Source organism: Gorilla gorilla, chromosome 4, assembly GCF_029281585.2.
Source record: "Gorilla gorilla gorilla isolate KB3781 chromosome 4, NHGRI_mGorGor1-v2.1_pri, whole genome shotgun sequence".
In the NCBI taxonomy this organism is placed as follows: domain Eukaryota; kingdom Metazoa; phylum Chordata; class Mammalia; order Primates; family Hominidae; genus Gorilla; species Gorilla gorilla.
Window position 1 is genome coordinate 59864046 of NC_073228.2, and position 26019 is coordinate 59890064.

The following is a 26019-nucleotide window of genomic DNA, read 5'->3' on the forward strand; positions in this document are numbered from 1 at the left end:
TGCTCCTTCTCCATCAAACCTCACTGAAAATCTCACCTCTTCCATGAGCCTTTTCTGATCTCTCAGGTGAGAGCTGATCGCTCAGCCCAACTCTGTCTCTCCCTGTGTTTAACTGATTCCTCCATTTACCATGCATTTCTTTCTGCTGTTGTTTATTGTAGCCGTTTGCTTACACACTTTACCCTCAGAAGAGACTATACAATCCTTGAGGGTAGAAACCATTTATTGTTCATCTCTCTATATAAACGACCTCAAAAACTTTGAGAAACAAGGTAGGAGATGAGCAAGTAAAATTAAAATTCGGCTCATGATTTCTAGTTCCATCCCCAGAATGGACTGAGCCAACACAAAGTTATCTCCCACTCCATGCACATAGAAAAGCAGGACGTAACAATTTTTAAAATTTTGAAGGCAGAGCGAAGCTCTACAAAAAGGGAAACTCCAAGGGCCAGACATGAGACAGCCCTGGAACCAAGATGCCTGCATAAAGCCGGGACCCAGGAATAGCTGCCTTTTCATTAAACTGGTCTGGAAAACTTCACCTACCTACCCAGGAAATTGGACTCTACCAGAGGCTCTAGGTCGCAAGTGTGCATGAGCGCACATGCATCTGTATGTACGTGCATGCATGTGTGTGAGTCTGTGTGCGTGTGCTCTGTGCTTGGTTCACATAAAATGCCCTGAATGCCTACTCTGTGCAGACCTTGAACTGGACACGGGGGACCTGAAAACAACTGGCCCCCAGCCACTTCACTCTGCTTGAATGTTAGAATGTGTGTTCCAGGAGGACAGGGACCCTTGCGGACCTACTCACTGCCATTCTAAACACTTAACCGGTTTTATTTCTTAACATCATGACAGCCTTTGTAAGATGGAGGGTAATACCAGGAAGAACTGAAGCAAGGGAAATTCACTAACTACCCAGTTTGGGGGCAGAACCATCATTCAAAGACAGGCGATTTGGCTCACATTGCATAAGTTTAAATGTTACAGTACATAACCTTGAGCCACATAGTATGTGTGCCAAAATATTTGTCGAATGAAAACCTGAATAGGTGGCTGGAAGGAGGTCACAGAGCATTTCAGAAAGCTGTGGCCCAGGCCAGGCTAGGCAGACCCAGTGCAGGTAGCATTGATGGTGCCCAGCATCCAGGCCAGCTCTCCATAAAGGGCACCCATTTTAAATAAAATGAACTCCCCTGGCCTCTTGATGCTTGGGAGATGGTTTTCTCCTGTCTCAGGATGATTGTATCTGGCCCCATTTCCTCTGAGGCTACTCTTGATTTTTTTCCCCTCCCTGCTGTGTGTCTGGCTCTAATTCCCTTCTCGGGTCCCATTTGGTGGTTACCACTTATGTTCTAAAATGCACCATTAGGCGTGTGATGTATGGCGTGTTCAGCAGGGCAGCCACACTGGTAGCCTGAGCCGGCCAGGGAAATGAAGAGGCCACTGCCTGCCAACAATGGCCACTCATGGTCCTCTTGGAGAGGACAGGCTGCCCCAGAGAGAATGACCTCCTCCAGCCTCACAGGACTCCCAGGAGCATGAAGCACCTGTCCTCACACATAGCTCATGCATCTGTCTGTTTACCCTGCACACAGCTATTAGACACCCTTGGTGTGACAGGAGCTGCAGAGAGAGGGATGAAAAAGATGCCTTGCCTGTCCTTGTGGGATTCACTGTGTGGACTGGCTCAGGGGCTAGGATAGGGTCACAAGCCAAGGCCTCCAAGGCTGTAGCTGAGTGATTCTGGGGGTCGTGGGGGTAGCTGTGGGAGACTGTCCTAGCAATATGAACACACAGCTTTCCAGCATCATGCAGTTTTATGAGAGAGGAGAGGGATCCAGGGCATGGAGAGCCCCAGCAATTACTCCTAAAAATTGCTTGGGATTCCTCTAGAAACCTAAAATTTTATCAATAGAAGGGTCTATGTAGATTTTTTTCTTCCTGTTTAAGCCATGCAGACACTCATCCCTTAGCCATCCCAGAAATATGAGCCTCCAGTGGTAGCTGGCGTTTGAGGCAGGTCTTCAAGTCCTATCCCATTCTGCCCATTGGATCCTGTCTTTGCATGGGCTCGTCTCCCCTTTGTAAATAATAATAACCACAATAAGCATAGCAGGCTCTATGCCAGGTGCCCACATTCATTTAATTCTCTAACAACCCTGTAAGGTAATCCTATCTTCCACTTTACAGATGAAAACACTGAGGCTCATAGAGTTTGAGTCCCTTGCTCAGGTTCACACACACACACACACACACACACAGCTGATAAGCAGTGGCATGTGGATCTGAACCCCAAATCTCATGTTGTCACTGGCTCAGACTGTGTTCCAAATCTGTGATTCCTCATTCTGACTTGGATTCCCATCTTGCTCCACTCCCCTCTCCCCAGGCTTAGGGCCCTTACGTGTCTGCCCTGACTCCACCTTCAGCACCTCCTGTGATCTGGAATGAGGAGCTCGGGCTCCAGTTCATGGCTCTGGAGAATCCAGGTCTCTTCTAGACTCCAGCCAAGTCCCCCCCTCCAGGAGGAAAAAGTGAGGATCCAGGCCAAGGTTATCCACTTAGTCCCCTGCTCTTGACAATATCCTCCAATATCCCAGACTCTTGGGGGGTTGGGGAGTTGAGGAGCATGCAGATAGCATTTGCATAAATACTTCTGGTGACAGGGAGCTCACTACCTTCCAATGTAGCCCATTCAACTGACAATCAAAATTGTTTGTGGTTGCTTCATCTTCATTTAATAATTAGCATGTATCTGTTTTGGTATGAAAAATATTTAAACATATACAAGCTAGATCGAATAGTATAATGAATCCCTTGTACCTATCACCCAAGTCCTACAATATTAACATTTTGCCATTCTTGTTTCCTCTGTACCTATGCCCACTTCTATCCTTTACCTGAAGATGAGGAGGGGGAGGAAGGGGAGCAGGAAAAGAAGGAGGAGAAAAAGAGGAGAATTTAACGTCGCTTTTTTGTTGTTGTAAAAATTCATGTACATTGACCTGCACAAACCTTACCTGTATTGTTTTGGGAGATTTTTGTGCTGAACCCCTATTAACCTCAGTAGAGAAGGCACCAGGTTCAAGAGGCTAAAGAAGACACCCAGAGCCCACAGATGAGACATGGGGTTTTACTAGGGGCTTACGTACAGGAGAGAGTCCAGTGTGTGACGGGCTATACAGGAAAACTGCCTTACATACAGAAACAGCCCAATGGCGGGAGGCTGGGCAACTGATCTGCCTTATGAACAGCCCAGTGGCCACCGCCGTTCAGCCGCCCAGTGGCGGGCTGGGCAGGAAAACCACAACCGTTTGCAAACAGCATGCAGTTTACATAGCATTTTCACTTAACACCCTCCCACTAATGACCTCCACCTAACAACCTCCATCTAACCCAAAGCTCAGGTCCCCAATCCCCTGTATGGCCCATGTCCCACAGGACAGGACAGGGGCTCAGGTGTTCCTCATAGACAAGGAATGAGTCTCCAGGTTGGCCATTCCTGAATTCTCTAACTCAGAACACACATTCAGATGCATCTGCCATACAGGGTCATCCTCAGGGCATGCTTAGGTTATTGTTCCCAGGTATGTTTACCCTACACAAAGGGATACACCTTTGTAACCCACACCATTATCATGACAGAATATGTGCATTTCCCAAGAAAGGTTATTGTTGGACACTTTAGTTGTTATTTTATTTCTCTATGTCCAACCCAAATCCTAGAACTATTCTCCATGGCAGTACAAGAAAGAATATGTCTATTCTTTTTTCCAAATGATATTCCTTCAAATATTTGCAGACTGCAGGCGTGATTCTCTCTAAATCGGCTATTTTCTGTTCTAAATACCCCTAGTTCCTGCAGCCATTTCTTTTTTTGTTTTCAGAAGACAGAGAATTGACTGTCAACATTGATAGAAGGAGACCTGATTTCCTCTTTACCAAACCTCTTCCCAGCTACATCCCACTTGGGCCTTGAGGACAGGAAGGGGTTTGCTGTGAGAGGTGTTGCCCACCTGCCAAATTTTCTACTTTCTGGGATGCTGGCTCTATAGGACAGGGCCACACAGGTGTACTCACTTTACATAGCCTCTGAACAGCTGAGCTGTGTCCAGATTTATCTTTCTTTATAAACCAAATTGCAGCATTATCTCTTTCATGCATTCTTTTTTAATTCAATCATTCAACAAATTTCTATTGAGTGCCTATGCTAAGCTAAGCTGTGTCTAGAGTACTTGGATAAATAAGAAACAGTCCCACTCTGTAGGGATGGAGCAAAGAGAGAAAAATATATGGACGTATTCACTTATTCAGCATTTGTTGCATACTCACTGTGTCCCTGGAATAAGGGCAGATACTGGAATTATGGAAGTATGGTGACTACTATGGCCACCTTTGAAAAACTAAGGCATTCATGCATTCACTGACTGTGAGTGTTGGTAGCTGACATTGCTTCACTCTGGAAATTCCAAGCCTTGGAATTGCCGTCTAAATTAGAGAGGCACCTCACCCACAGTTCCGTCCTTTCCCCAGGGGTACCCCAAATCCAATGGGGATACAAATTCTGGCACCTTGCCTCAATCCAGGACAGCTCTGAAGGGCCACCCCCACTCCAAAACTCCCCACAGGTCAGCTGAGGCCTCTGTTACAACTACATGGAAGTTCAACTTCTCCTGCCAACTTCCCTCCTGCATGGGTGTGATCGGTGGGTGTGGAGCCCAAGGACACTGCCCAGTAAACCTCTTGCATGCAAGTCTCCATCCCCAGTCTGCTTCCCAGTGAGCCCAGGAAGTGAGCAAAAGCAAGATGGCCTAGAGCTTATAGTCTAGTGTGGAGAGACAAGCATCAATCAGATGAACACACAAATATGAAGCAATTGGGGCTTGAAGGAAAAGTATGTGGTACCAAGAAAAGGGCTCCCTTCATCAGACTTGACCTTGGTTTGGAAGAGCCAGCTGAGATTTGAAGTTAAAGTAGGAGTGAGCAGACTGTCCAGTGTGACAGGATGGAGGGGAGAACAGGGTGCTGGCAAAGCCCCAGGAGGGCATGTCAGCCATTCCGAGCAGGGGGTAGGTTGTCAGGGAAGGCTTTCTGGAGGAAGTATTCCCTAGCTGGAGTATGAAGTGTGAGTAAGAGCTAACTCAATGAAGGCAGGGACATGTTCTGCGCATAGATGTCAGCATGTCTGAAAGCACAGAGTTATGAAGTAGGATGGTGTCTTTGGAGAAAGGCAGGGCTGGGCAGAGCTGACTCATGTAGTGCAGGAGAGAAGAGGCTAGAAGGAATTGAGTGGGGCCCAGGTCTTGCGATTTCTCAACAATATGCCAGCCCAAAACCAAGAAGTTTGCAGCCTTGCAGAGGTTTAAGCAGGGGCGTTTGCTTTTGAAAAACATCTCCCTGACTGCCATGTGGAAAATGAATGGAGGAGGAAGGGAGTGGGGTGGGAGACTCTGTAGGAGGCTGTGGCAGTTAACCAGGTAAGAGATGAGCAGCTCACTCGGTTGCAGGCTGAAGGTAGGCAGTACTGAGAGGAGGAAACTAACTAGAGTGACATTTTCAAAACAGAACCAAGACTTAAACCTATAGAAAGCCACAACGCTGTCTCCCTCAATTCTCTGGCTTTGAGAAAAAGAGTTGTGAAACTTCAGTTGAACTTGGGGTTAGAGCAAAGACTCATATCATTAATTGGCAGCACCACCAGACCACCCTGAAGAGTCTCAAGGGGTCCCTCTGCCATGTCTAGGATGGAATTGGTACTCAAGAGGTTTCACATGCTGGTTTGCACTTCGTCTAATTTATATTCAGGCACAATGGAACATGCTCAAGTGCAAATCTTAGGTATTGTTCCGTTGCTGAGAAATATTTTTTCTTGCTGTCCCCTATTCTGCATCCTGGGAAGCAGAGTTCCCAGGGCTTCTTAATCAGACAGACAAGGGTCGAGATCCCACGTCTGCCCCTGACTTGCTGCACGACGTTGAGAGAGTTGTTTAGCCTCTCATGGATTCTGCCGCTGCTTCTCTAGCAACAAGAGTAATGGTAGGGTTGCTGGGAGGTTCGCCTGACATGTGACATAAGTCTCAATTATCCTTCTGGAAAAGATTTGCAGCAGTCTTGCTCTTTCACCAGGCTGGAGTGCAGTGGCGCAATCTTGGCTCACAGCAACCTCTGCCTCCCCGGTTCAAGCGATTCTCCCGCCTCAGCCTCCTAAGTAGCTGGGACTACTGGTGCACACCACCACACCTGGCTAATTTTTTGTATTTTTAGTGGAGATGGGGTCTCGCCATCTTGTCCAGGCTGGTCTTGAACTCCTGACCCTAAGTGATCTCCCCACCTCAGCCTCCCAAAGTGCTGGGATTATAGGCGTGAGCCATGCCTGGCTAGAACTGACATTTGATCCTTCAAACAACCCCTCAGAACTCATGGTCTCCCTGGCAACTCTGTGAGGCAGGTGTGGCCAGGCCATTCGACACATGACAAAGTAGAGTCACAGAGACCAAAGTGGAGGAGACTGGACTTCGTTTCCATGTAACCCTGAGAAGGATTATTATCCACATTCTTCAGATGAGGAAACAGGTCAGAGAAAACAAGTAACTGACCCAAGGTCACATGACTCAGGCCCCACAGAACTGGGCTTCACGCTTGGATCTGTCCCAGTAAAAAAGCCTGTGCTCTTTCTCTCTTCCTGCTTGCACTTCACGAGTCCGTGATGCCTCTGCAAGTAACTCACCTTCCCTGAACCCCAATTTCCTCATCTGTAAATGGGACAATAATGTCTATTTTGCGAGTTTGTTGTGAGAACAAGTTGTCACTACCTTTCATCACATCTGTCTCTCCTCCTGTTTTCATCTGACTTTGTCCTGAGCTGGAGCTGGACTAAGACGCAAAATTTAAGGAGGCACCCACACTCAGGTTAATGCAAGTGCAACCCCCGAAATAATTGCTTCCTTAAATTTCATGCCCTGGGTCTTCATTTGCCCCATCCTAGTCCTGGTCGTGTTCCAGGGATCTAGAGGGGAGGTAGGGGTGTGAAGAGGACAGGAAAGATAGGCTGTAGGGTGAACTGATGTGAAAGCAGTAGCAGAAAACAGGCCCTTGAATGCCCGCAGCTCGACAAGAACAATAGGCTGGAACAGGTGGACCTTGCTTTATGTAATTACGCTGGAGAGTTGAATTCTGTAAGTTAATGTGCATGAATCCATGATGATATTACAGCTGCTTTATCTCCCTGATGATCTTAAGCTGTTTTATCTTCATTTCTTATAGCTCATGAACTACCTGAGGGTAGTGTCCATGTCTTATTTATCTTTGTATTCCCAGGACCTAGCACGGTGTTTGACATGTAATAGTTGCTCATTAGATGTTGATTGAACTAAAAATGTTTTGTCTTTCATTGTGAAAGCCTCTAATCATCTTAGGTCCTTTGATATTTAGTTCATAATTCAAGGAACTGTGGCACAATGAAAACCACACTCCCCTGGGATTCTAGTCTCCCAGGATGAGACAGTAAGGCATGAGGATACTGAATAAATATTAGCCCAACTTAAAAAGCTAGTAAGTGGCAAAATCATGCTTTGATTCCAAAGCCTATGCTCTCTCTTCTATGGTACAGGGGCCAAGTCTAAGAAATATTTGTCAAATATGCAAGATACCACCTCTGCCTCTGTCACTCATGAGTCCCTTCTACCCAAGCCCTCAAGTTGTGACCCTCATATTGCCCTGTGGCAGGGGTCCCCAACCCCCAGGCCACAGACTGTTACCAACCCAGCTTGTTGGGAACTGGGCCACAGAGCAGGAGGTCAGCGGCGGGCAAGCCAGCCAAGCTTCATCTGTGTTTACAGCCACTCCCCTTTGCTTGCATTACTGCCTGACTCAGCCCCCTCTCAGATCAGTAGCAGCATTAGATTCTCACAGGAGCGTGAACCCTATTGTGAACTGTGCATGTGAGGGATCTAGGTTGTGCCCCCCTTATGAGAATCTAATACCTGATGATCTGTCACTGTCTCCCATCACCCCCAGATAGGACTGTCTAGTTGCAGGAAAACAAACTCAGGGCTCCCACTGATTCTACATTACGGTGAGTTATCTAATTATTTCTTTATATTTTAAAATGTAATAATAATAGAAATAAAGTGCACAACAAATGTCATGTGCTTGAATCATCCCAAAACCATCGCCCCCTTCTCCCCAGTCCGCGTAAAAATTGTCTCCCATGAAACCAGTCCCTGATGCCAAAAAGGCTGGGGACCACTGCCCTGTGGCACCTGCTCAAACCCTTCCCCACTTTCAGGCATTGCTTTTTACTACAGAGACACTGGCACCACCAGTAGCAGTCATATGCTTCTGGTGCAAAAATGGCAAATAGTGTTTATCTAACTTGCCAACTCCAAAGGACCCATAGTGGCAGCCAAAATTATTGGGCTGAAAACAATTGTGAGTCCCAGAGGGAAAGAGCATTGTGATCAATCAATTATGTCTGTTACAGATCTAGAAAGGAGAGTGGCATCATGCATGCTGTATATCTCCCAGCCAGGCCCTAATTTCACATGTCAGGGAAGCAATCTGATTAAACTATAGAAAACTCTCTGCATTTGTGAATCTGTGATGGCTTTGAACATTCATAATGTAAGCTTTGCTACTAAAATTCCATGATACTCAATCTCCAAGACCAGCTGTGGGGAAAACTAGCAGACAATGACATTCTCCGAGCAGTTCCTGGAAAAGCTGAAATATGACTTTAATAAGAAAACATGAACTCAGTAAGAATGTGGTATGAGGATTTTAGTGCCATATGGGTCGTTACCTATTTGACCTTTTCTTGATCAGCTTTTAGAATCAGCCTGCCTTGGGATTGTTTTCTGCCCTGCCATTAATGGAAACATCTGCTTTTCTTCTGTAAACATCATAAACTATCATTTGGTTTCCACTGATGCATTGCTTTCAATGCAGCCCTGTAGAATAACGCAAAATTAACCAGGAACACAACACAACACACTTCTGATCACCTCCTCTTCCTTCTCCCATTCCACACCTGCACAAAAGAAGGGATATTCCCAGCAGGTGTGTAATGAGGCAGGTGCAAGGAGTGACATGTGTCTGATCTCAGGGTTGGTCATCCAGGCATAAAGCACACTCACAGCAGTAGGAATTAGCCCACCCAAGCCCATGGGATAGGAGCTGGGAAGGCGCGGGGAAAGCGAAGTTCACCTGAGCAGAAATAGCCAGTCAGAGTAATGCAGACTTTTGCAAGAATGCTCAAGAAACGTTCCAGAAGGGATCTGAGCACAGCCACAGGAAAACCAAGCAGGCAGGTATTCCCATAAATTCAGCATGCAGCAGTTAGAAGCAAGAATAGGGTTGTAATCACAAGATTAGGCAAGCAACTGTTTAAAAAAAAAAGCTTTTAATGGCAACCGCCATTCTACTATCTGAGTTCAATTTTTTTAGATTCCACATATATGAGTGAGATCATGTGGTATTTCTCTTTCTGTGCCTGGCGTATTTCACTTAGCATAATGTCTTATTTATCTAGATTTATCTATTTGTTGCAAATGACAGAACTGCCTTCTTTTTAAAGGCTGAATAGTATTTCATTGCGTATCTATACCACCTTTTAAAGTTCATGTACCCATTGATGGGTGCTCTGGTTGTTTCAGTATCTTGGCTATTGTAAATAGTGCTTCAAGGAAAGTGGGAGTGCAGACATCTCTTCAACATATTGATTTTAATTCCTTTAGCTATAAACCCAAAAGTGGGATTACTGGATCATATGGTAATTCTATTTTTGGTTTTTTGAGGACATGCCATACAGTTTTCTGAAACGAGTGTACTAATTTACATTCCCACCAACAGTGTACACATGTTCCCTTTTCTCTACATCTTCACCAATACTTGTTATCTTTCATCTTTTCGGTAATGGCCATTGTAACAGATGAGAGGTGATATCTCCTTGTGGCTTTAATTTGCATGTCTCCGATGATTTGTGATGTTGGGCATTTTTTATATATCTGTTGGTCATTTGTACTGCTGGTTACCAGAGGCTGGGGCAGTGCAGGGGGATGGACAGGGAATGGGGAGATGTTGATCAAAGGGTGCAAAGTTTCAGTTAGACAGGAGGAACGAGTCCTGGTATTCTGTTGCACAGCATGGTGACTATAGTTAATAAGAGTGTATATTTCAAATTTGCTAAAAGAGGGGATTTCAAATGTTCTCCATTTAGAATATTTAAACCACAAAGACATGATAAGTATGTGAGGTGGTAGAAATGTTAATTAGCCTGATTTGATCATTGCACAATGTATACATGTATTGAAACATCATGTTATACCTCATAAATGCGTCAATTAAAAAAAAACCAAAAAACATCAAATATTAAAAAGAAACTTCTAACAGGAACCATGAGCCCAGAAATCACATCCTATAGGAGCTCAGATATCAGAGTTCAGGTGCAGAATCCCTATTAATAATAATATTATTAGCTAGTTTTATCAAGTGAGTACCCTCTGCCAGGCACTTCAAATCCATCATGTCATGGGTGATCAGAACGTAGACTAAGATGTGCTCCACCGAATGTGGCAGCCTCGGAGCCACATCCCAGAGTGTCTGGGCTGCTGTACCGTGAGCACCCCTGACTCCAGTCTGCTGTGCCTGGGAACTGGAACAGGCAGAGCTGCAGGAAGCATGCCAGTAGGGTTGGAAATAGGCAGTAGGTGCAACAGAGATGGGAATGGGAGCAGACTGTGGATGGTTTGTGGCCACACATTCTCCCTCACTCTTTCCTGGGTTCTTGCCCTCCTAAAAGCAGGGAACTCCTCCTGGGTTCTGCTTCCTACATCTGATGGCAGCCAAGTGGGTGCTCATCACAGTTAGCCTTGGCTCACTACAAATGTGCTTCCTCTTATTTACTCTACTTGTCTTGGCCATACGCTCCTAGGTGTGGTCTGGTGATGTGTTGGCAGTGGGCAGATCAGAGAGCCAGCCTTGGGGAGATCTCTGAGGATGACAGGTTCTCTTGGGGAGAATCAAATGCTAACTCCTCTCAGTCACTGCATCTCTGTCTTAATAATTATCCACTCTGTGAAAGCTAAGCTCCATTATTCATTGTGCACAGTGCCTGGCATGTAGTAGGTATGCAGCCAGCATAATCTGACTCCACGGTCAGTGTTCTTCTACAGTTCTGCCCGCCTCTTAGTAGAGCCCATAGTTGTCTACCTGAGGGTGTGAGGTTCCAGTGTGGAAGACAGCTGGAGTGATGAGCAGATAGGGAGGGCTCAGCAGGTAGCCAGAAGCATGGACTGGCACCACTGGCCTTTCTGAAAGCATTAGCATGGCCCTGCTAAGACAAGGAGCCAGTTTAGGGTATCTGTCTCAACCTGCTAAATACCACTGCTGTCGCCACCACTGTCCCTAGGGGAAATTTCACAACACTTCTCCATGCCCCCAAAACCACCATCCCCCCATCACTGCCCACCAGGCAGCTTCCTTCTGTGCACTCCCACAGTGCCTGGCACCACCCAGTACCTGTCTGCAGGCCACCCTCCCCACTGGGTGATTCCTAAAGGGTGGCTCATGTCTGTATACCCAAGGCCTGATGTGGTTCCTGGAATACAAGAGGTGTTCTAGAGATGCTCACTAAGTAAATGAACAAGAGATCCACAGGCATGGTCCCGGATGGAACAACATCTGAGATTCAACATCCACAGCCAAATAGCAACTCTCTTCCTCCCTAGCTCCTGCAGGGCTTATGCACGATCCAAGCCATAAGCAGGAATACTCCCTGCCTGGGCTGAGCCTTTTTGTTTTTCTACAGAGAACTTTCAGGCCCATTATACCCCTTTTGATCTTTACAACAGCTCCACTGGAAGGTATTCTTACCAGCATTGCTGAGATGCACGTTCAAGAACCAAAAAGATGAAGAACCAAAAAGATACCCAAATCAGTGGCAGAGCCAGGATTTGAAACCAGGGCTGCCTGGTTCCCAATTCCATATTAGCTTTTTTTCCTTCACCCAAACCTCCCATTAAGTGCCTTCTATACACCAGCTACCAGGCCAGGCCCTGGGAACACAGAGATGAAAATGACACAACCCCTACTATCTACAGGAGACAGACAGTAGAGACCTCAGAAGAAAGAGCAAGCAACCTGTTATTGTGTCCCATTTGAAATTTCCGTCAAACCCAGAAATGCCTGTCAACCTTCTTCCCCCAACCAGCTGAGCTGTGGTCCAACATGAAAGGCTCTGGTTTCCCCACCTTCCACTTCATCATCTCAAGTCAGACCCAATTTGGGATTCTCAGATGAGTTGTCAGGAGGGATGCACAAGCAGAGGCCCAGCATCTTGAACGCCTTTCCAGGTGAACGACTGCAGTGACTTCAGCCTTCCCCTCTGCCTCTGTGTCATCTGCCAGGAGAACACATTTGTCCACACAATTGAAAGAGAACACTAAGATTTGCCTGTTGTTTCCCTTCGTGTTGTTTTCCCAACCAACAGACAGATTTGCAGGCGCTTGATGCTCTTTTTCCTGCGTAGCATTCACACATCTCTTCCTGCACGGTCTGAAGCTCTCTGGACAGCTGCCCAGCAGAAAAGGCCCTGGCTGTGCTTCAGTCTTGGAAGCAGGAGACTAGAAGGCCTCTGCCAGTTAGTGAAAGCAGCACAGGAAATGTCACATCGCAGCAGATGGGCCCCAGGGCATGGAGAACGGGGTCACATTACCATATCATACATTCAAATAATGCTAAACCTTATTCCAACAACCCCTACATAAGAAGGGAAAAATCAGGCAAACTACTCTGTAGCTGTAGGACCTTGGGCTAGGTATGCAGCCTCTCAGAGCCTCAGTTTTCTCGCTGTAAGCTGGGAAGAATAACATCTACTTCCAAGGGCTTTGTGAGCCTTAACAGACGGAGTGTTCAAAGCAATCAGCACAGTGCCCACTCATGCTCCATGATTGCTTATCCTTCCCTTTCTCCCCAGAAAAAGTAGCCTCTAAGGAGAATGATATTAATGATGTCCTGAAAAACATGTCGCCTCCTGATTGGGAAGGGCAAAGGGGCTGCATTGCGGTCACATTTGCCTCATCTCCTTTATTTTCAGAAACAGCACCTGCCACATGGAGATGCTTACATGAGTGTTTATTGAAATCACTTTTTTAAACTCATTGTGAGAAAAAGCACAGCCATGCAGCACTTCTTAGAACATGATAGGTGGTCAAAAAATTCCTGTTTCAGGAACAGGTGAATGAGCAAGCAGGTTTTTTAATAAGATCCAGTCTTTACCTTCAAAGAGCTAACCATCTACAGCAGCTTCCTTGCTAATAAATCCCTCTGGCTTCATTTAATTGACAAGCTCCTTAATTGCAACTTCAGAAAACAAGAGGAAGGTTCATTTTGTTTACTGGAAGCCTGGTAACCCATTTGACAGACTTTCTCACATCCCAATTGTGTGAAATGTATTTGAGGAGTTTGAAAGAGAAAAACAAAACAAACAAAACTAAATGGCTAGCTTTAACAAGCATATTATTTTGAAAACAGTCTAATGAGAAATTTCAGTAGCTCACTGAGAAGAAAGTGGAATTGACTCAGGGAAGAGAAAAAACAGCTAAGTTTTAGAGGCATTTTGGAGCAGTGCAATTTCATTTCCTTCAAGTGTAATAAGCAAGAAGAGATGAGAAACCCATCACCCAGAAGAAGCCCTGAAGGTCAGGATTAATGAATAGGTTAGAAGGTTTGATGCTTGCAGGACCAGCTGTGTGCTGGTAAGTGGATGTTTCAACAGTCCTTAAGGGGGCTTATACATAATTTATTTTCTTAAGTAGGTACACAGCGTAGAAATATTGTTTGCACTATTAATTGGACCAGAAAACCATGTCTTCATGGGTATTAGCTACTCCTAACTCCTCTCAGCAAAGGCTCCACTTTGCATTTCCCAAACTCTGTAAGGCGGAATACCCCAACAGATCACACCAAGCCCAGAGGCTGGCATCTAGGCTTGGCAGCAGCTGCCAAACTTACTCTTATGCCTGGATGCAATGCTCCAGGAAAAGGATCCTAGCCATTATTTCCAAGCCCTGGCATGTGCAAACAGAAGGCTTCGAGGAAGAGCAGAGGTTCAAGACGTGAAGCCCAGGTCAGATCTCTACTCTCCCTCCAGATTAGCTGTGTGACCTGGGACAAGTCATTTCACCCCTCTGAACCTTAGACTCCCCAGGTGCAAAATAAGAAGTTTGGAGGTGAAGATTTTTGGTGTCTGGCACTTTGCTCGGGTTCCTCTGACTCTGAGATGTGCCTCCCCCACTACCAGGTGGGAGAGCTCTAATGTCAGCAAAGCGCCAGCCTCACTAGTCTGCCAGGAACAAAGTAGGCTGGGAGAGGGGTAAGGATATGAGCCGTGGCTATGAGGGATGGGGTCAAAGAGTATAGACTTTGGAATTAGGCCAAGAGTGATTTCGCCCTGGCTTCTCCAGCTCTGTGACCTGGCTCAGCCTCTCTGTGCCTCAGTTTCCTTATCTGTAAAATGGGGATGATAATATTATCTTCACAGGGCTGTTGCAAAAGTTAATGATAGCAGATATAAAGTGGCTAGCACTGAAGGCACTCCAGAGAGGGCAGCAAAGCCAGCCTGTGATTTCAGAGCTACTTTAAGAGTTACTGGAGGACCAATGAGACTCTCTCCTTATTCTACACTTTATTCTACGTTTCTCTGATTTAGAATGTGCGAACTTCAGATTGGTGGTATCCACTGTATCAATAGCTAGTTACAATTCAGCCGCTGGAACTCATATGTAGATTTTCAAAGTGGGCTGTGTGCATGGAAGCATCTCTCTTTCTACAGAACTCCTTGGCCCCCAGGAATCCCATTGGCTACCCTGGGCTTCCAGCAGCAGGCTTAACATCATCAGAGAATAGACAAGCAGGGGCACGTGGCTGTTTTCTTCCCCTCTAACTACTTTAAGATGAGCTTGGTATTGTGTGGACATAAGCAGAGAGCACAGGAACCCCCAAACCCCCATTTTTCAATTAATCTCTGACCCCGTCTTCATAACTTAAATAACTCATCTCTCTTCTGCCGAAAAGCAGACACATAGTACTTCCTTCGAGTATAGAAGTAAAGATGTCCATTGTGTAACCTCCCAAACAAATCTACTACATGGCATGATTACCTTGCCCAGTTTGCAAAAGAGAACACTGGAATTGAGAATGACCACAGACTTGACTAGCTGTCAGTGAACTACCTTTAGCCTACTGTCCCTTCCTTTCAATGTCTCTGATGGGAAGGTCTCACCCATGAGTCTCAGCTCTGCTACCCCTTGGCACTGTGGCCTTAAGCAGCCTCAGATTCTCCATTTCTGGATGTGAATATAAAATGCCTCTACTTCCGGGTGGTTGGGACCATAATCAAGAATGAGGAGGGCCAGGTGCAGTGGCTCATGCCTGTAATCCCAGCACTTTGGGAGGCTGAGGCAGATGGATCCCTTGAGGTCAGGAGTTTGAGACCAGCCTGGCCAACATGGTGAAACCCTGTCTCTACTACAAATACAAACATTAGGCGGGCATGGTGGTGCATGCTCGTAATCCCAGCTACTACTCAGGAGGCTCAGGCAAGAGAATCGCTCGACCCCAGGAGGCAGAGGTTGTAGTGAGCCGAGATCATGCCACTGAACTCCAGCCTGGGTGACAAAGTGAGACTCTGTCTCAAAATAAAAGAAGAAGAAGAAGAAGAATGAGGAATGAGGTCAGGCACTGTGGCTCATGCCTGTAATCCCACTGCTTTAGGAAGCCAAGGTGGGATGATTGCTTGAGCCCAGGAGTTCGAGACCATCCTGGGCAACATAGTGAAACCCTCATCTCCACAAAGAAAATATTTAAAATTAGCCAGACACGGTGGTGTGCACCTGTAGTCCTAGCTACTCAAGAGGCTGAGGTGAGAGGATTGCTTGAGCCCAGGAGTTTAAGATTACAGTGAGCTGTGATCGTGCCACTGCATTCCAGCCTAGGTGAAAAAGCAAGGCCCTGCCTCAAAAAAAAAAAAAAATTATATAAAACTATGACTGTGCCAATCAGGGGTCAGCACAAAGTAGAAGCTAAGGAATTGTTAGTTTCCTTTCCTCCATCTTCAAAGGGCCATTGAGAAAGTTGAAGTTCTATGTATATGCAATCTCAATCTCTAAACAGTAACACACCGTGCAAGCATTAGGCATGAAAATGATAGTTGTGGGACTTATTTTTATCTCAGGAGCCCCCACCCCCCACCATTCCTGGAGATCCAGGTTTGAAACATGCATCTTTCTTAATTCATAATTAATTCTTACAGACCAATCCAACTAAGTGCAATTCTAGACTCTCAGCAACCCGGCAAATCCAGCCCTGCCATCCACAGTGGGCCTGTCAGCACTTACCAGGAAAGCAGAGAAATGCCTGGCAGAATAGCAGGTCTGAAGAAGCAGCGAGCTCAACCAGACAGTCTGGACTTAAATAAATTATATTTTCTGGCTGGGGGCGATAAGGCATAAATTTGAAGCGTGTGTTCTTACACGTCATGGTGCCCCAAAATGCAGAAAGAGCTGCATCTTGTTCCAAGTTTGTAGCAAAATTGCGCTGTGTGTAAATAGCTCTCTGGCTTTTGATGTTGAGCAGAGAGGAAAATAATCCTCTGAAAAAAGCCAGGCAGGAGCGGGAGGCTCAGCAGCCCAGGCGGAGAGACCAGCAAAGGCATGCAGCCAGGGAGCGGGTGCTTCGCTTTCCGTGAGCCTCTCCGCCAGCACCTAGGAAGGTAAACTGTCCCCAGTCATCTTAGTTCCTAAAAGGATTATTTCCTCTAATGCCTTCATGGAGATGCAAGCAAAAACGCTTAGGTCCAATTAGGTGGGAAGTGAGAAGGCTCCAGCAGAGAATGGGAGGGAAGGGGAGCTGGGCAAGATGTCAGCATGAGCTCCAGCCAGAATGAAGTGAGGCCAGCCAACACAGAAGGGCATTTCCTGGAGGTGCACAAGGAAATGTGTGGCAGCAGCACCTTGACTCTCATTCATTCATTCATTCACTCATTCATTCAATAAAACAGACACAGTGCCTGCCCTCTCGAAGGTGACAGTCTGGTAGAAAACACATCCAACAAATAATCATGTAAATAACCATCCAGTTACACACTTTGATAGACACTATAATGGAAAAATATAAGGGGTGTGAGGTTGTAAAACAAGAAGTCCCGATATGAATGAAGGCTGAGAGCCTGGAGAAGCCAAGCACCTCTCTGAGAAAGTGGCTTTCAAGCTGAGGCCTGATCAGGAGGAGTTGGCCAGGCAAAGCGCGCCAGAACATTCTAGGCAGAGAACACTCTAGGCATGCGGAAATGCCTGGCAGGGAAGAGCTTGCTGCACATCCTGGGACTGAAGAGGCAAGTATGTTTGAAGCCTGTGAGAGCAGGGAGAAAGTGTGTCAGGGGCTCAACCATACATGGCCCCAGTTGGGACTGGGGGCTTCATCCTAAATGCAACAGGAAGTCACACAAGGATTTTAGGCCTCTGCTGGTGTTCTTGACTTGATAAAGAATTTAGCTGTCATAGATTGTCACTTGGCCACCTCTCTGATTTGGCTGCAGTCTCCCTCTGGCTCCCCACCCCTGCTACTCTGGTGACCGCCACCCTTGACCAAGCTCTAAGCTATGTCAGCTCACACCTGGCACGTTTGTGAACTTGCCCCAGCACACTGCCCCCAGAAGAAGGAGCAGGAAAGATTACATTGACACCAAGGGCAGCTGCAGGAGCTGCTACCTGGGCTAGGATGGGTACCAGCCCTAGCAAGGAGGCAGTCAAGGATGGGGAACAAGTCTCTACTCACTCCCACTATAAAGACCTCTCTGCTCCCTCTTTGACAGGGAAAGCCTTCAATTCATGAGGCTTCCATTCCCACTGTATCTGCTCAAAGCAGACACTCAGTCAATGATCAATTGAAGTTCAGAGATGGGGGGATCTTAGCACCCCGCTAGACCCTCCACCTCTTTTTGTAAGTGGAAAAACTGAGAGAGGCTGGTATAAAGGAAGGAAAGGGTCCCAGTTGGACACTTTCTTGCTGTATAACCTTTAGCAAGTCATTTCCTCTCTCCTGGGTCTCTGTTTCCTAATATGTAAAGTAAGGTGGATTAACAAGATGATCTCTAAGACCCTTTTCAATTCTTACACCTTGTCATCATCTTCAGTTGCTTAGGGAGGGTCAACTCCTTCACCAATGGCACTGGGCATGCTTTGGCAGGGCCAAGATCACAGCTGATTTCAGGAATCCACACTACTGTCTAACCCCAGCCCAGTATTCTGAAGTTCAAGGACTAAAAGGTGAAGGAGTTGGAATTTGCAATAATCTGATGCTAAGCTGAAATTTACTTTTGCTTGCAAATCCCTTCATACAGATAGGCAAATTAATATTATAAGCAATTTTGAAGAGACAGAGAGGATATTTAGAGTGTCTACAAAGAAAAGCTCTATTGGAGCACCCCAGAATTCACTCCAGGTGTGTTCAATGCCTTGCAATGGATGTGCTTATGAAATGCTCTTATCTGTTCATTACAGTGATCCCCAAGAACACGTCTCCATGGGATAAGTTCATTTGCCAAGTTCAATTGCTATATGCAATAGTTATGAAAAAACTTGGTTCTTTGAAAAAGCATATTTGCTTTGGACTTTGCATTAATTCCAGCTGTTCTCCTCTGCCATGAAGCTGAAAGAGTAGGAATTGGCTGTCCTGAAATAGTGCAGCTGGCCAGGGACTCAGAGCTGTTTCGTATAGTGAGGAAAAACATAGATGTTTCACTACCCCTTCCTACAGGTCTTCAAGGCGAGCAGTAGAGCTTGTACTTTTTTGCAGTCCCCATAATCCTTGCACATAGTAGGAATATATGCATATGAATATTGATGGACTGATGAGAAAAGCAAGGCAGAAAGGAGCCGTATGTGGCTAGGAAGTGTCGCAATGACGAAAACCCTCATGTCCCTCCCAGGGCAGCACAGCAGAAAGGGCACATGTGTTAGAATCAGACAGATGTAGATTTGAATCTCAGTTTTTCTGCTACTAGCTGTGTGACCTTAGGCAAGTCACTTAACCTCTCTGGGCCTTGGTTTCCTCCTCCGCACAATAGGTAAAGCAATAACTGCCAACAGTCACAGTTGTAAGAGTTAAATAACAGATAAGCATCTAGCACAGTTCCTGGCACAGGGTAGAAGCCCCTCTTCCTTTCTTCTAACTAGCCGTAAAGATTTACATAAGAAAGGCAGCCTGCAACAGTCACCTCTGTTATTTACTTGCCTGTGCACTGAAAGCTGGGAAGCCAAAGAGCCTCCCTGTGGCCTCCATGCTGTAGGATGGGACAGTGCAGTGGAGCATGCTCAGGAAAGTGGCCCAGACCCAAATCTCTGTGGCTGCAGGAATCCAATACAGTCAGCCTGGCTCTCTTCCAGCCAATTTTGCCAGATGTAATTTGGCTTCAGCTCGAGGTTTGAAAGCAGTTATATAATCATCATAACCCGTAGCATTTGTAGAAAGCTTTTGCAGTTTTAAAGCACTTTTGCATGCATTACCTCATTTGATCCTCTCAATAACCTTGAGAGGTAGCAAAGCCAAAGACCAGAACCCCCATTTTATAGATAGAGACATTGAAGCTGCGAGTTTTTATTTGGTTCACTTAAAGTCACACTACTAAGAAGTGGCAATGTCAAAACTTGGACAAAGATCTCTGCATTCCTTTCCCTGGGCTTTTTCTACACCACCACGGGGCCTCTTTGTAATCATACTTTCATCAAGCAAAAGTTGACTGAGCCCTATTGTGTGCCAGCAATGTACTAAGCACGAGTAAGCAGACGTAGTCACTGAGCTCCTGGAGTCTACCTTCCAGTGGATGCTGCTGGACTCAGGCGGGAAGCAGCACAGTGAAAGGCAGGAGGAATAGGTAGAGGGCATTGCAAAAGGCTGGGTGTGGCAGGTCTGAATTCTAGCCTAAAGAGCGTAGGGGTCTCTGATGGGTTTTCAGCACAGGATTAATGTGATAGGGTTTGCATTCCAGAATGACTCACAGTTACCTTAGAGGATGGGCTGGAGAAGGTCATCTGGAATCCTGAAGTCCAGCTAGGAAACCAGAGTGATGCAGTCAAAAAGCGCTTGGGTCCTAAATTTCAGCAGTAAGGAAGACAAAAGGCTAAATTCAGGACAGATGTAGAGAGGTTATTGATAGGCTCTGCTGCCTGATTGGTCCTCGGGGTAAGGAGTGGGCAGCAACTCTGAGGGCCTGACTTGAACCCCTTGGCAGATGGCGATGCTGTTCCCTGGGACAGAAGTGCAAGAGAATTGTCCAATGGGGTGGGGAAGCTAAGGAAGATCAGTTCCCTCTGGACAAGCTGAGTGCCCAGGGTCTGCTTGAAGCACACCTCAAAGGTATGCTTATAAGACAATGAGTGAAACTAGTGTGTCTGGAGGCCAGAAGAGAGCCCAGGGCTGGAGGTGTGGACTGAAGGGTCAGGAGTTTACAGATGACATTTAATGCCTGGAAGTGAACAGGACCTTCCAGAGGTAGTGCTCAGAGGAAGGAGAGACCAGATCCTACTGCAACAAACCCCAAAGGGCATCCAGATTTGGTCTTTGATGCCAAAATTTCACTTGGTACAAGTCAGGCCCACAGCCAGGATGAAAAACCACTGGTTCCCGAGAGGGGTGATGGTGACGGGCTGTGGGGACTCTGACCTGCTGTCAGATTTCTGGGGTCTCGCCAATCTCTGGACCCCCGTCTGAAGTTACCCATGTGCTCTCTCTCTCTCTCTTCTCTCCTTCAGGTGTTTACAAAATATGGGAAGTGTTACATGTTTAACTCAGGCGAGGATGGCAAACCTCTGCTCACCACGGTCAAGGGGGGGACAGGCAACGGGCTGGAGATCATGCTGGACATTCAGCAGGATGAGTACCTGCCCATCTGGGGAGAGACAGGTGAGCTGGGCACAGGGACCGGGCATTGGGTGATGGTGGAGGGTTGCAGGCCTGACTCTGAAAGGCTGGTGAGCTGTCTTGGCCCACCCTGTGAGGGACTGCTCTCCAGCAAGGGGTTTGTGACATGCTGCTAAATCATAAAGATGTCCCTGGCTTGGGCTGGGATGCCCTGGGTTTCCTCACATTTTACTATGTGAGAGAGGGACAGAGGATGGGAATACTGGAGAGGTAAGGTAGGTAGGGGGAAGGAAGGCATGGGGGAAGGTTTGAAGTAACAGGTGTGGTTCGTCAGGTGAGTGGCTTGATTTCAGGAGAGGCGGAAAGGATGGACCAGCCTCTTTCTCTCTCAGTCATCCTGAATATCCCGACCCAATTAGAAGATCTGAAAGGAAAGCAGGCTGCCGCCCACTGGGGGAAGCTGGAGGGGCTGGGAAGTGTTGGAATACCAAAGGATGTGGGTTCAGGGACCTGGCACCGTGCCTGTGCCTGTGTAAGCCCTTGGGAGACCCATGTGTATAGACCCTAAAGCTTATTTCATGCATTCATTTATTCATTTATTTCTTCAGCAAACTATTCTTGAACCATGTATACTATCTCAGGCTTTGCACCCAAGTAAGGACATTATGGTGAAAAAGATCAAGTCCTTGATCACGGCCCAGAGGAAGAGACACAATCACAGGGGACAGGGTCAGGGAAAGCACCAAGAGTATTTGAGCAGGGTCTTGAGATGGTCTTGGATCATCCAGATGGGCCTGATGTAATCACAGAAGTCTTAATAAGAGGGGCTCAGGAAGGTCAGACAGAAGAGAAGGCAGTGTGATGATGGAGGCAAAGACTGGAGTGATACAGCCACAAGCCAAGGAGTGATGGTAGCCTCTAGAATTTCACCAGGAAGAGAAGGTAAAGAGGTGCCCAAGACTGGGAACCACGGATTTAAGGGGGACCCAAAGTAAGATTAATGCTGTGTTCAGGGCATAACAGGAAGGACTGCAGAGGTGGGTCAAGAGAGGAGCATGGGGAGCAGCCTGAAGGGGAGTGGGAGGGGAGGGAAGATTCCAGCAGGAGGGAGGCCCTGGGCCCTCAGGTTGGGGCTGAGGAAAGGGTGGAGCCCCAGTAGCCCAGCCCCTACCTGTTGCCACCCCTGTGCCTTGAGTCCATGGACTTTGGACTCTAGAGTCTGGCACTCACCATACCCAGGCTTATCAGGCTGCTGAGACAGCGAGGGCTTCCACCCCAGGAGGACTGACTGCAAACTCCAGGATCTCTCCCACCACCCCTCTCTCACGAACACCTCGTTGCAGGGACGGGAGTGTGGCCATTTACCTCCCATCACAGCCAGTCCTCTGCTCCTCCAACTGAAAGATAAAATGGCCACACACATGTCACTGCGCCAGTGCCATCTGGAAGTTCACCTCAGGCGCCAGGGCACCCCAAGCCCCATCAGCCACTCTCTGAGGAGACACTTTGTTGATCCTGTGTACTTTTCTCAACTCAGTGCCCTTCCAGATGCAGAGGGACGAAGGTTTGTGTCCGTTCTGATCTCTGGCATCCCTGAGGGCTGGTGGACAGGGCATCCTGAGGCCAACCAGGCCCTGGGACCGTGGGGGCCTGTGGACAACCCGGAGTCCAGGGGGTGGAGTCTTGGTCCCCAAAGAGAGGCCCCTCTTGCAGACACCAGAACATATATGATTAATCTAATCTTTGTGGTAGAAGAGAGAAACAAGGAAATAAAATGAGTCATGGAGACCCCACACTCAAAGCCTAAACAGAAGTTAGTTATGTCCCTCCATGACAATGGTAGGTTTCCTAGCCTGTTATCTTGATTCAGGAGCAAAAGCACATGTACACACACACACACACAGACACACACATGCACTCTCAGTACCAGACCCCCATCACAGACATCCTCACACAGCACAGTTCCCCGTGGGATATGGCCTTGGTCTGAGCACTGGCTGCAGTCTACAAGGCTACCCAAAAAGTCTGTGTTCTGCCTCAAAGCCACAGATTGTCAGAGCAGGAAATCTCTTCTAGGCCAAGCTTCTCTTTCCCCTGAGGCCTGGCTTGAAGTAATGATGTCTTTGAAGTCATGCAGTGAGTTCATAGCTGAACCAAGACTGTTCTGACCCAAGTTTTTGGACCCTCAGTCAACCTGACTGGATGATGAGCTATACCAATTAGGAGAAAATTCATAATCTTGATTAAGGACTTGTCACATGCTAACACTGTGCAGGTCATCATCAGGGGTGCAGGAGGCATGAGAAAAGACCCCATCTTTCAGGATCTTATTATCTCACTCGGGGTGCCAGATGTGCACACAGTTTCTGCAAGAGAACTCCAGTCTCGTTGCTGCTGAGAGTTTGAGTCATCCCTGGGAGATGGACCAGTACACTCACTTAGACGATTTCCTTTGAGACTGGGGAGTTGGGGAAGCAGGCTGTATGAAGAACGGGTTTAAAGCAGGGGCAGGGGATGGATGGGGCAGAAACAGGTTAGAGAAAAATCTGATCAGTGCTGTCCTATAGACCCTTCTGGGCTGATGAAAATGTTGTCTGTCTGCTCTGTCCAATACATTAGTCACTAACCCCTTGTGGCAATCAAGTGTTTGCAAGGTGGCTAGGAGAATGAGGAATTGAACTTTTTTATAATTTCAATAGATTTTTGGGGAACAGGTGGTGTTTGCTTACATGAATAAGTTCTTTAGTGGTGATTTCTGAGATTTTATTGCACCCATCACCCAAGCAGTGTACACTGTACCCAATGTGTAGTCTTTTATGCCTCACCCCACACCCACCCTTTTCCCCAAATCCCCAAAGTCCATTGTATCATCCTTATGTCTTTGCAGAGGAATTGAATTTTTAATACAGTTTCATTTGTATTCATTTAAATTAGCTAGCTGCAGGGGGCTAGTGGCTACCATATTGGAGAGCAGTTAGTATATTTGAAACCAGCTTCTGACAACTCTGGTTGACTTCATGGATTTTGGCTTTTGCAGCCACCTCCCATATTCCTCGGGTCATACTATTCCATATTCCTGGCAATCCCCTCACCATGACCTTGAGTGTCAGGCAGAACTCCTTGTCCCCATTTTCCAGAAAAGGAGGCTGAGGTTTTGTCACTTCCCCCAGACCCCCCAGCCAGACCCTTGAATTCCTGCATTAGGGCCCCCTCCATCGTACCTTTCTTCAGGCTGAGAAGGCCCTGAGCAATGTGCTGCCTCTTGCAGATGCTGGTCACCTCAAAGCTGCTTATTTCCTAGGCCAGTGGGAGGTGAGTCCCACGCGGGTGAGAGAGAAGCCAGCACATCTGTTGAAGGATGGGAGGTGGGCTCTGGCAGGTGAGAGATGCTTGTCTGTAAAGCCACCTGAGGAGGCGCAGACACACGTGGCTGCTTGGTCATTGATCCCAAGGATGATGGACACAGCCAGGCCTATCCCTGCCACAGTCATCAGGAGGCAGCCTTCCTGCCCTGCCGAACCATGCGGCCCCACAGATGCCATCTCCCTTGCTTAACATTCCCACCTCTCAATCCCCAGAGGAAGGAGGCCAGGCCCAGGAGTCCAGGAGATATTTGGGTGGTGATGGAGAGGAAAGGAATTGAAATGTGCCCGTGGCAGTTTGATGTGTGCCCAGGCAGTTTAATGATGGAGGCAGTGTAGGAAGACAGAGAAAATGGCATGACCAGGTCAAGCAGACCCAAGACTCCATCCCAGCTCTTCCTTTCCTAACTGTGTGACTCAGGCCAAGTGAATGAGCCTCTGTTTCCTCGTTTGTAAAATAGAGACAAATAAAACCCACTGGCTTTACAGGAGGGTTGAAGGGCTCAAACGAGAGTTCTCTGCAAACTGTAAGCAATGAGAGGGTGATCATGCCAACCAGCAGGTGGGAAGATGGTCAAAAAAAAAAACTCCAGAAGCAGAGATTATTCCAAATATCCCACACCTGAGACAGAGCTCTGCAGCACCTCAACATCTGGAACTCCCATTCTGCTCAAAGCAGAGCCTCTGGAACACTTTTGCCTTGCCTTGTGGATGGCTCCACTTCTCAGGAATGTCAGGAGGCAGGGAGGGAACCACTCTTCTGGGGATAATTCTAACTAACAGGAAGGACCTTTTGGGGAGGTGGTGATGGTGTTGACCACCATCAACACAGAGGACACCAAGGAGTAAGTTAACAAAAGACACCCTCTTTGAGTAGACCCAGCCCTATGGGCTCATGGTTAGTGAGTAGACAGTGACTCTATGAAAATTATCAAAAATGTCCCTTCCTCCAGGCTGACAATGCTCCACACCAAGGTGCTCCCCTTGGTCACGCATCTTCATGTGGGGCACCGTGGTAATATGCCATTTTAAAGGAAGAGCTTCAGTTGCATGTGGTCCTAGAGAGTATGCCCCAAAATGAGCCCTATGGAACATCAAGAGTTTGGGATATAACATGTTTTATGAACAAAAAGGATGCAGGGCCCAAAAAGAATTTAGGGAATTCTGGTTAAAAAATATTAAACACATTTATTCATTGCAGGAATTCTTTAATATAATACATCATGAATCTCCAAGATAGGAATAGCCAAGGCAGCATTTATTTCCCAAATGCCTTTGACCACAGAAACCTTCGTTTTCATGGAAAATCTCACAGAATATAGTTTTCAAAAAGCTGTCCTAGACTGTAGAAGTGCAGATTTCATGGCCAGGGTTTTCCAACGGAAATTAAATTGAAGGCAGAAGGGGAGGTTGTTAAAAATGAAATTCTGTGTAGATAACCTCTAAGTAACTTCAAAGATAAAAGGAATAGGCGGTGGGTTATCTAGGTTGCACATGAGAAACCTGAATCAAACAAGCTTAGGCATAAAAGAAATTATATTGTTCTCAGAATCCAAGGCAAGCTTCGACAACCAGCCAGCAGGAGGGGCAGGGATACAGCGTCAGGAATGAGTGGAACCCAAGGCTCCTAAATCCTCAGATCTCTCACTCCTCCTCCCTCTGAATTCTTTTCATTCTGTCACTAGAAACAGGCTTATTTTTCCCACACACATTTTTTTTCACACATGGCTGCTAA

The 26019-nt window shown here is 46.9% G+C and overlaps 1 protein-coding gene and 1 long non-coding RNA gene across 3 annotated transcripts in view; both read left to right on the forward strand.

Moving 5' to 3' along the window:
* The window catches only part of ASIC2 (acid sensing ion channel subunit 2), a 1138845-nt gene that overhangs the window by 1017838 nt on the left and 94988 nt on the right, over positions 1-26019 (forward strand). For both annotated transcript variants that reach the window (XM_063706538.1, XM_055388502.2), the window contains exon 2: positions 20814-20964. In XM_063706538.1, coding sequence (XP_063562608.1) covers positions 20814-20964 — 151 coding nt within the window. The remainder of the gene's footprint in view (positions 1-20813; positions 20965-26019) is intronic.
* On the forward strand, positions 20982-22408 carry LOC134758539 (uncharacterized). The gene is made up of 3 exons (XR_010133823.1): positions 20982-21197; positions 21531-21864; positions 22266-22408. It is a non-coding gene; the product is annotated as an uncharacterized lncRNA (long non-coding RNA).